Genomic DNA, 12724 nt, shown 5'->3' on the forward strand with positions numbered 1-12724 from the left:
GCAGGCCTAAAAGCCCACATAAACTATCATGATTGTGTACATTTAGGACATTGATTGCAACATTACCTAATCTCATTTGGCATTTCCTCTTCCTCATATTTATGTTTTTTCCCCCTGTACAATGTGAACCATACGATAAGGAAAATTAACAACAGCCCAATAACTCCAATAACTGTACCAGCGATGATTCCAGGATCTCTCACATCTGGAAATAAAATTAGTTAGTAAAATTAGTGTCCAGTTAAATTAATTTGAAGACAAGTATGCTCATGTTTGTTTTAATATAAATACGTGTTTATATTGGCACCTTCTTGCAAAGAAACACTTTTTGATGACATACGTTTTCCGATAGTTTCTTAAAGAAAGCTTATTTCTGGTCTGTGCTCATTTGTAATGAACATTACAATTGCGAATTCAGAATTTTTATTTTGTCACTCTGTCATACTTGAACTCTGATCCCTGTAGTTAAGCAGGCCACATACATAGAATTTACTTCAAAAGATAACTTTTTATATTTTGTTTCAAATGGCACATACTGAATTTAAAAAGAAGTGACAAGGCACAAATCTCTTCATTTTCCCCATAAAGTATCAAATAGGGGTCTTTGCCACTATAGATTTCATTAGCCCGCATTTTGCAGTCTATCCTGGAAGAGAGGAATTTGACATTCCACAAATATAAAATTAGTTTTTCAGGACCAAAGAGCTGCTGCAGCAATAATTATGACTTTGCATGCCATTAAAAAATTGGTTACACTTTGTTTTCAACAACGTTTAACTTTTTAAAAAGGATTTTACAGTGAGAACAAGAATGGAAAAGATAGTTCACTTCAATCCAGTGATTTCCAATTTATTTCCATCTACAATGTCTTCAAAAGCAGACCTTTTGAATCTGGAATCCCCTTTTAATGACACACATTCGGACAACAGATGTTCCTCTCACTTTTACAGAGTAACAACCGTGAAGCCTGAGAATTTCACTGTCGTTACAGCAGCAAAATCTGGGCAATTGTGAATAAACCCCACTTAAATTTTACTGTTGGATTTATACTTGTGGGTGCAATTCCCAAATTAGTTGATTTTGTTCATTCAGGCAGGTGACTCACGCTTAATTGCAACATTAACGAAGCAGCTTTTTTCTCCTGCCTCATTACTGGCCTTGCACTCGTACAGTCCAGTGCTCACGTAGCTCAGGTTCCTCAGCAAAAGTATTTCAGGAGTTTGTAAATCTGAAAAAAAAAAGTACAGCTTTATTATCAAATAGTGAATTCTGCACGGGACGTCTGACATTATTCCAATCAGTAAATTGCAGTAAATGAAACCTTTGAAGTTTGCAACTTCGTAAAATTTCTACCGCTTGTTTTTTGCTGAATTAATTTTGGAGTATTATCTCATTTTATCAAGTATTTTCACCGGACTATGTTCCTATTCATCGGATCATAGAATCTGTACAGTGCAAAAGGAGGCCACTCAACCCATTGAATCTGCACCAACCCTCAGGAAGAGCATCCCACCCAGGTCCACACCCCCGCCCTATCCCCACAGTCCCACCTAACCGGTGGACGCTAAAGGCCAATTTAGCAAGGCCCATTCTATGAATCTATGATCCACCTAACCTGCACATCTTTGGACTGTGGGAGGTAACCAGAGCATCCAGAGGAAATCCACTTTTGTGAGGGCCACAAAGAATCTGGCACGGGTTTGTAGAGTCAAACAGAAAGTAGCTTTATTTATAACAATATGGTCACAGTGTCAGCAGTTCACTACTGGTCCCCTCTCTAGCCAGTACTACATTGGTCAGCTCTATTTGTACAGCTGCACTGCTAAAGATTGCACCCCCCCCCCCCCCCCCCCCCCCCCCCATTGGGGAAGCTCACATTCCCCAAGGAACATGGGATAACCAATTGTCCCCAGCCAATAGGATCTGGGCAGGTTATAATATCCGTGCAAACATGTGGAGAACATGCAACTCCACACAGCCTGCTCTGCCATTCATTATGATAAGGCTGATCATCCAACTCAATAGTCTGCTCCGGCCTTGCCCCCAATGCAGCTGCTGGAAATCTGAATCAAAGCAAAGGAAAATTCTAGAAAGGCTCATCAATAGCAGAGCAGATTCAATAATATTACCATACTGAATAGCCCACTATCAGCATCCTGGGGTTAACTATGATCAGAAACTGAATTGGACTAGCCATAAAATCCTGCAGCTAAAAGAGCAGGTCAGACACTGGGAATCCTGCGGAAAGTAAATCCCCTCCTGACGCCATAATGTCTATCCGTCATCTGCAAGACATACGTCAGAGAATAATCCCCCCTTGCCTGGATAAGTGGAGCAGCACCAACACACAAGAAGCTTAACGCCATCCAGGACACAGTAGTTTACTTGGCACTTCATCCACCACCTTCAACATTTACTCCCTGCACCACCAGCGCACAATGACACCAGTCTTTAAAATATACCAGATGAACTGCAACAACTCACCTAGGCTCCTTCAACAGTGCCTTCAAAGCTGTGACCTCTACCATCTAGAAGGACAAGGGCAGCAGATGCATGGCAACAACGCCACCTGCAAGTTCTCCTCCAAGCCACACACCATCCTGACTTGCAACAATGTCCGCATTCATTCATTTTTGCCCCACTGTCACTGGGTCAAAATTTTGGAACTCCCACTTAACAGGATTCTGGATGTACCTGCACCACATGGACAGCAGTGGTTCAAGAACGTGACTCACCACCACCACCACGTTCTCAAAGGCAACTTGGCAATGGACAACAAATGCTGGTCTTGCCAGTGACTCCCATGTACCCTGAATGCATTTTTTAAAACTGTGGATTCTTCGTAAGAATTGGAAGATATCAATGAACAGCTTTATAAATGCTGTTTGTCTGCACTATTTTCCAATCTGATGTACAGTGGAAACCTGAAAAATTAATTCACCTGTTCCTGAAACAGATGCTGGCTGACCTGTTGAATGTTTCAAGTATTTGCTTTCGTCATACAAATCTGATTTGAATCCTTTATCCTATACAGAAATGGGTGTAAGCAGAGCAACCTGATTGGGAAAGCATGTCCAATATGTGGATAGAACAGAATCCAGGCTTTGTAAAATATACTCACTAACCGATGTGGAAACCTGGATGAAATTTGGCTTGCTGCCCTTCTGTATCCAAAACATGTATCCACCTGTACAAGATGGGTTGGGTGCCGTTCTCTGAATTACACTGAAGTTTGATATCATTTCCTTGCAATGATTCTCCTTCGGTCCAGCACTTGGGCTTAGAAGGTTTGACTGAAGCAGAACAGAGACATTTTGATTAAGGTTACGTAGTATAATCAGTATATTACATTTCACAATGGGCATTGTTAATTTTCTCCATTGTACATTGTTACAATGCGCATGAGGGAAAGGATTGGAATTCACCTATATTATTACGGCCAGGCATTTCTATGTACTGTATGGTTCATGCGACTGTCAATAAACTCCAATTTTTCAATCACATACGTTTTCCAAACAGGTATAAGTGATGTTTCCACATGGGCAAAAGAGCTGCTTGACAGCAAAAGAACATTGTTAATAAAGAAGCTGTTTTTGAACGCACACTAGCTTGTTACATTTGTATTGCGGGATCTATCAGCATATTGGGTTCAGTGACAACTATTCCTTCACTCAACCAGGCATATATACAGCAGACAAAATTCCACAAGATCAAAATCAAGCTACATATTAACCAACCTCATGCCCTTTTAATTTTGTTCTTACCGAAGATATATAATTTATTATAGCTCCCAACAAACCACTGCATCAAGTAAATTTTACTAACCTCCATTTTTGTTCATTGGATAATTAGTTGAAATAATTCCAATTCTTGTCCCGCACCCAAAGGGGTACTAAGGCAGACTTTTGTCTGTTTCCATAGCTAGTTATTCCCGGAAGAGGTCGCTTGTCTGTCACCAGGGGTTTATAATTTGAGGGCTCCACTCCACATCAAGCCTGGCTGACCAGGAGTCTCTCCAGCTCTTACCACCAGCCATTGGCATGTTTGGAAGGATTTTGCAGGTTGATACTCAAGCTGTGTCACCGCGTTATGAACGCACCTTCCTTGGCCATCAAGTCCTGGGGTGGTACTCGAGCCCAGAGCTTCTGGCTCAAAGACAGGGATGCTACCACTGCCCCGTAAGACTTCCTAGTTGAAATTAATGCCCTCCACCACCTAGCTAACCAACCAGTGAAAATAATATTCCCTGACTGAAAAACCTTATCAAAACATCTCAACATTTTTGAACACCTTTCCTGAATCTCCCTTTAATCTTCTTTGTTCTTAACAAAGCTCCCAAGTTTTTGTAGCCCCTCCTCATAAGCGATGGCCATGATTTTCTGCCCGCATTGCGCCCGGCGCAAATCCGGCTATTCCCGGTTAATAGCGGGAGAGGCCAAAAATGGGTTTTGCGCCGGGCACCGAGCTGAGCTCAATGCACAGGACCCATTGTGCCCGACACGATCTGGGTCACACCCTCGCTGAAGTTTTCCGGATCAGAATATTTAAATGAGCCATTAAACTCATATGCGCAGCTCGTTCAAGGCCGGAGTCTCCAGGCTCTTGGGATTCACTGGCCTCACTGGCAAAGCCTGAGCCATGAATCAGTTCTGGTCTCCACAAACGGGAACTGGGCATCAAGGTCATGCCAGGGGACGTGGAGGCCATTGGAGCCCCGTATGGCTGGGAACAGGGCAGCACAGTACCCTGGCATTGCCTCTGGTACCGGGGCAGTGCCAACCTGGCATCCCAGACATTTAGTGATGGAGGGGTTGGGGGTGTTGCCCGAGTCTGCAGGGACTCTTGATCTCTGTGGGTGTGTGTGGGGGGGTGGGGGGGGGGGGGGAGCCCCTCAACCTCACTTTGAGATCTGGGGCGGGATTGTCCATTTGAGAGACAAAGTGCTGATGCTGGCACTGAATGAGGGGTGTTCGGCAGTTCCGATGATGGCGCCAGTGCCGGAGCCATTCAGAGCATGCTAATGGGCCAGCACTCGCGCCACGTGAAACTAGTACAATTCCAAACGATGCCGGCCTTGGATTCGTTTGGTTCGGGATTGGTACTGGAGAGCCTGACAAGCTGGAGCTGCAAATGAGCACTCCACTCCCCACATGGTTGCACAGCAGCCAAGACAATGGCACCATGGAGAGCGGCCCTGAGGTTTGCAGACGCAGAGCTGGAGACACTGCTGGTTGCTGTGGAGGAGAGGTGGGACACCCTCTTCTTCCACAGGTTGGGAAAGAGGCTGCCATCCATGGATGTCAACCAGGCCTGGGTGAAACAAAATCCAGGCCCGGGGGGCGGGGGGGTTGGGGGGGGGGGGGGGGGGGCTAGCCCTCCCAAACCTACAATTCTACCACTGGGCGGCGGCGACGGCTGAGCGAATAAGGGGATGGATCAAGGAGCCAGAAGCCAAGTGGGTGCGCGCGGAAGAGGCCTCCTGCAAGGGGACCTCCCTCCGGGCCCTCGCCACGGCAGCACTCTCATCCCCACCCAAAATACACTCCAGCAGCCCGGTGGTGATACCCACCGTCCAGTCCTGGAACCAACCACGGCAGCAATTTGGCCTGACCAAAATGTCGGTCAAAGCTCCCATCTGCAACAACCATAGGTTCACACCAGCACTGACTGATGCCACCTTCAAAAGGTGGAGACAGGACCGGGGGACACTGACAGTCAGGGACCTATAGACCGACGGCAGGGTCACAACACTGGGCGAACTGACAGAGAAATTCCAGCCAGCCAGGGGGAACGAGGTAAGGTACCTGCAACTCAAAAAACTTCCTACGAAAGGAGACAAGGACATAGCCACAACTGCCATGACAGACATTACTGGAAGAGTTACTAGACCCAAGCATACTAGAGAAAGGAACCTGTAGCGACATGTATGACCGACTGGGAGAAGGGGCCGACACCGTATTGGACGCAACAAGATTGAAATGTGAGGAGGACCTGGGGATCGAAATAGGGTGGGGACTCTGGAGTGAAGCACTGCATAGGGTCAACTCCACCTCCATGTGCGCAAGGCTCAGCCTGACGCAACTAAAAGTGGTACATAGAGCCCACTTAACAAGAACCCGTATGAGTAGGTTCTTCCCGGAGGTGGAGGATAGATGTGAACGGTGTCAAGGAGGCCCGGCCAATCACGCCCACATGTTCTGGTCTTGCTCCAGACTTGTGGAGTACTGGACAGCCTTCTTTGAGGCAATGTCCATAGAATCCTGTTCGGCTGGCGGTCAGCAGCACCACCCAAAGCTGCAGACTGGCTGTCCGACCTCTCGGAATCTCTCCAAATGGAGAAAATCAAATTTGCCATCCAAAGGTCAGACGACGGCTTCCACAGAACATGGGAGCCATTCACCCAATTGTTCCAGGATCTGTTTGTGGCCAACAAACAAGCAGAAGAATAGCCAGGAACCAGAGGAAAGCAGCCAAAGCATGAGAGGGAGAGGTAGACCGGGGGGCGGGGGGGGGGGGGGAGACAGCTAAATCTCAGAGGAAGGAAAGGCGAACCACAGGGGGGAGGGGAAGAGGGAAGCGACAGGGAACAATAGAGGAGAGCCAGAGAGGTAAGGAGGGGGGGAGGCAGGGAAACGTTAACAAACTTGGCATCCCCAGGAACAGAGAAAAAGGAGAATACAGGAAGAAGGCGGGAGGGCTGGCTGAAGCGGTAGTGAGCTCGAGACGACAACGGCAGCGAAATCCGTCCAGGAGAAGCATGGGGCAACACCAGCACCAGACCCATTCGAGGATTGCCCTCCGGAATTGTCTCTCGGGCACCCAAATGTATATCTACACCCCCCACCCCCAGTCTCCACCCAAACCTCCCCCCACAAAGTTGGTGTGGCTTGTGAACTCTCTACTCCAGGGAGTTGTGGATGCTCAGCCGTTGAGTATGTTCAAGAAACATCAATACATTGTTGGACTCTCAGGGTATCAAGAAATATGGGGATAGTGTGGGAAAATGGAGTTGACATAGAAGATCAGCCATGATCTTATTAAATGGTAGAGGGGGCTCAAGGAGTTATTGCTCCTATTTTATAATTTGGTGTAGTGTCTCACAAAAAACATCAAGCTGTAGTTTGAATAAAGCTAATTTATTAACACTGCAACTAAATAGATTTGACTTGCTTACTAAGAGATAAAGGATCACAGATAAACTAAAACTATGATTCTACCAACAGAGGTTTTGAAAACATGACCATTCTCTATCCCATCTGTGGTATTACGGTACCTGATAGGCTGAAGCACCATTGGTGGAAACTGTATGCTTTCTATTGGTTAGGATGTATGGTAGCTCCGCCCTGCTAGATGGGGTATAAGAACCCGTGCGCCCCAGCAGCCTTCATTCTGTAACTGAGCTGCTGGGGGAAACATCTAGCTTATTAAAGCCTTCAGTTGGACTACAACCTCGCTTTAGTGGTCATTGATCGTGCATCAATTTAATAAGCTAGATTTTTTAAGAAGAAAGGATGGAGCTCCGAATCAAGCCGGAGTGTCTGCAACTTAGCCCCCACGCGGCGAACTCAGCGGCAATCTTCAAGCACTGGCTGGCGTGCTTCAAAGGGTATCTCAGGACGGCCGAAAACACACCCACGGGAGAGCAGAAACTGCAAGTCCTGCACTCAAGGGTGAGCCCGGAGATTTACACCCTCATCGAGGAAGCGGAAGACTTTGATGCAGCAATAGAGTTGCTAAAAGACAAAGGGTGGTGATTGATGGGAAGTGTTCAGACTGGAGTCCAGTTACTAGTGGTGTACCACAAGGATCTGTTTTGGGGCCACTGCTGTTTGTCATTTTTATAAATGACCTGGAGGAGGGCATAGAAGGATGGGTGAGTAAATTTGCAGATGACACTAAAGTCGGTGGAGTTGTGGACAGTGCGGAAGGATGTTACAAGTTACAGAGGGACATAGATAAGCTGCAGCGCTGGACTGAGAGGTGGCAAATGGAGTTTAATGCAGAAAAGTGTGGGTTGATTCATTTTGGAAGGAATAACAGGAAGACAGAGTACTGGGCTAATGGTAAGATTCTTGGCAGTGTGGATGAGCAGAGAGATCTCGGTGTCCATGTACATAGATCCCTGAAAGTTGCCACCCAGGTTGAGAGGGTTATTAAGAAGGCGTACGGCGTGTTAGCTTTTATTGGTAGAGGGATTGAGTTTCGGAGCCAGGAGGTCATGTTGCAGCTGTACAAAACTCTGCTGCGGCTGCATTTGGAGTATTGCGTGCAATTCTGATCGCCGCATTATAGGAAGGATGTGGAAGCATTGGAAAGGGTGCAGAGGAGATTTACCAGAATGTTGCCTGGTATGGAGGGAAGATCTTATGAGGAAAGGCTGAGGGACTTGAGGCTGTTTTCGTTAGCGAGAAGAAGGTTAAGAGGTGACTTAATTGAGGCATACAAGATGATCAGAGGATTGGATAGCGTGGACAGTGAGAGCCTTTTTCCTCGGATGGTCTAGCACGAGGGGACGTAGCTGTAAATTGAGGGGAGATAGATATAAGACAGATGTCAGAGGTAGGTTCTTTACTCAGAGAGTAGTAAGGGCGTGGAATGCCCTGCCTGCAACAGTAGTGGACTCGCCAACACTAAGGGCATTCAAATGGTCATTGGATAGACATATGGACGATAAGGGAATAGTGTAGATGGGCTTTAGAGTGGTTTCACAGGTCGGCGCAACAACGAGGGCCGAAGGGCCTGTACTGCGCTGTAATGTTCTATGTTCTAAAAGGACACTATATTCGCCCGGTAAACCAGGTCTATGCCAGGCATCTGCATGCAACAAGGCGACAAACGCCTGAGGAATCGCTGGAAGAATTCTACCATGCACTCCTGGTGTTGGGGAGAGGCTGCAGCTGCCGCAAGTTTCGGAAAGCGAACACACAGAACTCTTAGTCCGGGACGCTTTCGTGGCAGGTATGCTATCCTCACAAATCCGCCAGCGACTGTTAGAAAAAGACACTCTGGGTCTCAGAGAGGCACGGGCCCTTGCAGGTTCCCTGGACGTGGCCTCCAGGAATGCCCGCACTTAGGTTCCCGACCGCGCGGCAGCCCCCTGGGCAGCGTGGAACCCCTCCTCGGCCAACCCCAAGACTTCCCCCATTCCCCACAGGCCTGCGCTACTTTTGCGGGCAAGCCAAGCACCCCCGCCAGCGCTGCCTGGCCCGCGCATCCACCTGCAAGTGATGCAGCAAAAAGGGCCATTTTGTGGGGGTATGTCAGGCCCGTGCGGTTGCCGCGGTCTCCGGCGGCGAATGCGGACCGCAACCACAAATTTCTCCACGGTCCCCGTGCGGCCAGCGGTCGCCACCATCTTCATATTCCAGGGCCACGTGCGAACCGCGGGCGCCGCCATCTTGTTCCACGGACGCCACGTTGGGAGGATGGGCGCCGCCATTTTGTGCACCCCCAGCCATGTGCGACCAATGGGAGCCGCCACCTTGGATGAACCCCCAGAACCCCAGCTCGGCTGACCACGCACTGCCCGAAGAGAACTTTCAACTGCTGCGATTAGCCTCGGTGACCCTGGATCAGTCCCGGCCTCGAACACTCAACTGCTACAACGACCGTATTCATCAATGGGCACGCGACGTCCCGCCTAATCGACTCTGGGAGCACGGAGAACTTCATACACCCTGACACGGTAAGGCGCTGTTCTCTCCTCATCCACCCCGTTAATCAAAAAATCTCCCTGGCCTCCGGTTCACACTCAGTGGAGATAAAGGGTAGCAAACCTCACAGTCCAGGGAAGGGAGTTCAAAAATTTCCGTCTCTACGTCCTTCCCCACCTCTGCACGGCTACACTCCTGGGTTTAGACTTCCAGTGTAACCTCCAAAGTCTAACCTTCAAATTCGGCAGCCCTATCACTGTCTGCGGCCCCGCAACCCTTAAGGTTGACCCGCCTTCCCTGTTTGTGAACCTCACCCCGGATTGCAAACCCGTCACAATCAGGAGCAGACGGTACAGTGCCCAGGACCGATCTTTATTAGGTCAGAGGTCCAAAGGCTACTGAGGGAAGAGGTCATTGAAGCAAGTAACAGCCCCTGGAGAGCTCAAGTAGTGGTGGGAAAGACTGGGGAGAATCATAGGATGGTCATCGACTACAGTCAGATCATCAACAGGTTTACGCAGCTGGACGCGTACCCTCTCCCCCGCATATCCGACCTGGTAAACAGGATCACGCATTATAAGGTCTTCTCCACGGTGGATCTCAAGTCCGCCTACCACCAGCTCCCCATCCGCACTAGTGACCGCAAATACACTGCCTTTGAGGCTGATGGGCGGCTCTAACACTTCTTTTTTTAAAAATAAATATATTTATTCAAATTTTTCAACAAATTTTCAACAAAACCCCCCCAACAAAAAGAAAGAAACAAGAACACAATCAGAAATTATACATTGGATTTCCCCCATATACAATAACCCCCCAAATAACATTTAAAAACGCAAATAGGGAAAACCCCTTCACCTTCATCCAAACGCCACCCCAAAAGAACCCCCCCCCCCCGGGCTGCTGCTGACCTCCTCCTAACGCTCCGCGAGATAGTCTAGGAACGGTTGCCACCGCCTGAGGAACCCTTGCACAGACCCTCGCAAGGCAAACTTTATCCTCTCCAGCTTGATGAACCCTGCCATGTCATTGATCCAAGCTTCCACACTAGGGGGTTTAGCATCTTTCCATAGCAGCAAAATCCTCCGCCGGGCTACCAGGGACGCAAAGGCCAGAATACGGGCCTCTTTCGCCTCCTGCACTCCTGGCTTGTCCGATACCCCAAATAATGCCAATCCCCAACTCGGCTTGACCCGGGCGTTCACCACCTTGTACATAGTCCTCGCAAAACCCCTCCAAAACCCATCCAGCACGACCAGAACATATGGACGTGATTTGCCGGACTCCCCTAGCACCTCCCACATCTGTCCTCCACCCCAAAGAACCCACTCAACCTCGCCCCTGTCATATGCGCTCTGTGAGTAACTTTGAACTGTATTAGGCTGAATTAACCCTACTCAGGGCATCAGCCCACAGACCCTCATCTATCTCCCCCCCCCCCCCCCCCCCCCCCCCAAGCTCCTCCTCCCACTTGCCCTTTAACTCCTCCACCGAGGCCTACTCCTCTTCCTTCATCTCCTGGTAAATCGCTGAAACCTTGCCTTCTCCAACCCATACACCCGAAATCACCCTGTCCTGAGTCCCACGTGCCGGAAGCAGCGGGAATTCCCTCACCTGCCGCCTCACAAACTCACTTGCATGTACCTGAAAGCGTTTCCCGGGGGTAGTCCAAACGTCTCCTCCAGCGCCCCTAGACTCGCAAACGTCCCATCGATGAACAGATCCCCCATTCTTCTAATCCCTGCCCGATGCCAGCTCTGAAGCCCCCCATACATCCTTCCCGGGACGAAACCCCAAACCGAGGCTCCCACCTCGCCCCGGTGTCGCCTCCACTGCCCCCAGATCTTCAGCGTCGCCGCCACCACTGGACTCGTGGTATAACCTTGTCGGCGAGAGCGACAGCGGTGCCGTCACCAGCGCCCTCAGACTCGTGCCCACACAGGACGCCATCTCTAGCCTCTTCCACGCCGCCTCCTCTCCCTCCATGACCCACTTACGGATCATCGCCACATTGACTGCCCCAATAATAGCCACACAAATTCGGCAGCGCCAGCCCCCCGTCCCTGTCCCTGCTACGCTCCAGAAACACTCTCTTCACCCTCGGGGTCTTAGTCGCCACACAAATCCCATGATGCTCCTGCTTACCCGTTTGAAAAAGGGCTTGGGGATCATAATGGGAAGGCACTGGAACACAAAGAGAAACCTCGGGAGAACCGTCATTTTGACCGACTGCACCCCACCCGCCTAGTGAGTGGCAGCATATCCCATCTTTTAAAATCCTCCTCCATCTGCTCCACCAACCACGTCAAATTGAGCTTGTGCAGGGCCCCCCAACTCCTAGCTACTTGGATCCCTAGGTACCGAAAGCTCCTTTCCGCCCTCTTCAGCGGTAGCTCGTCTATCCCCCTTCCCTGGTCCCCTGAATGCACCACAAAGAGCTCACTCTTCCTACGTTGAGTTTATACCCTGAAAAGTCCCCAAACTCCCTAAGGATCCGCATGACCTCCGCCATCCCCTCCACTGGATCCGCCACATACAACGACACGCGCGTTCCTCTCCCCCCCGGACCAGTCCCCTCCATTTCCTGGACTCCCTCAGTGCCATGGCCAGCGGCTCAATTGCCAGTGCAAACAACAAGGGGAATAAGGGGCAACCCCTGCCTCGTCCCCCGGTACAGCCGAAAGTACTCCGACCTCCGCCGGTTCGTAGCCACACTCGCCACTCGGGCTCTATATAGGCAGCCGCCCAACTGATGAACCCCTCCCTGAACCCAAACCTCCGCAACACTTCCCAAAGATACTCCCACTCCACCCGATCAAAGGCCTTCTCCGCGTCCATAGCTGCTACTACCTCCGTTTCCCCCCTCCACCGAGGGCATCATAATCACATTGAGGAGCCTCCGTTCATTTGTATTTAGCTGCCTCCCCTTCACAAATCCCGTCTGGTCCTCATGAATCACTCCCGGGACACAGCCCTCAATTCTCGTAGCCAGAACCTTCGCCAGCAACTTAGCGTCAACATTGAGGAGCTGGATCGTCTATACGACCCACATTGCAATGGATCCTTGTCCC

The 12724-nt window shown here is 49.6% G+C and overlaps 1 protein-coding gene across 1 annotated transcript in view; it reads right to left on the minus strand.

The window, feature by feature from the left end:
- The window catches only part of clmpa (CXADR like membrane protein a), a 205849-nt gene that overhangs the window by 12034 nt on the left and 181091 nt on the right, over window positions 1-12724 (minus strand). The window contains exons 4-6 of the mRNA XM_072486663.1: window positions 3126-3293; window positions 1106-1228; window positions 67-205 (exon numbers count right to left, since the gene is read on the minus strand). Of these exons, the coding sequence (XP_072342764.1) occupies window positions 67-205; window positions 1106-1228; window positions 3126-3293 (430 nt within the window). The remainder of the gene's footprint in view (window positions 1-66; window positions 206-1105; window positions 1229-3125; window positions 3294-12724) is intronic.

The sequence above is a fragment of the Scyliorhinus torazame genome, chromosome 21 (genome assembly GCF_047496885.1).
Source record: "Scyliorhinus torazame isolate Kashiwa2021f chromosome 21, sScyTor2.1, whole genome shotgun sequence".
NCBI classification, from domain to species: Eukaryota; Metazoa; Chordata; class Chondrichthyes; order Carcharhiniformes; family Scyliorhinidae; genus Scyliorhinus; species Scyliorhinus torazame.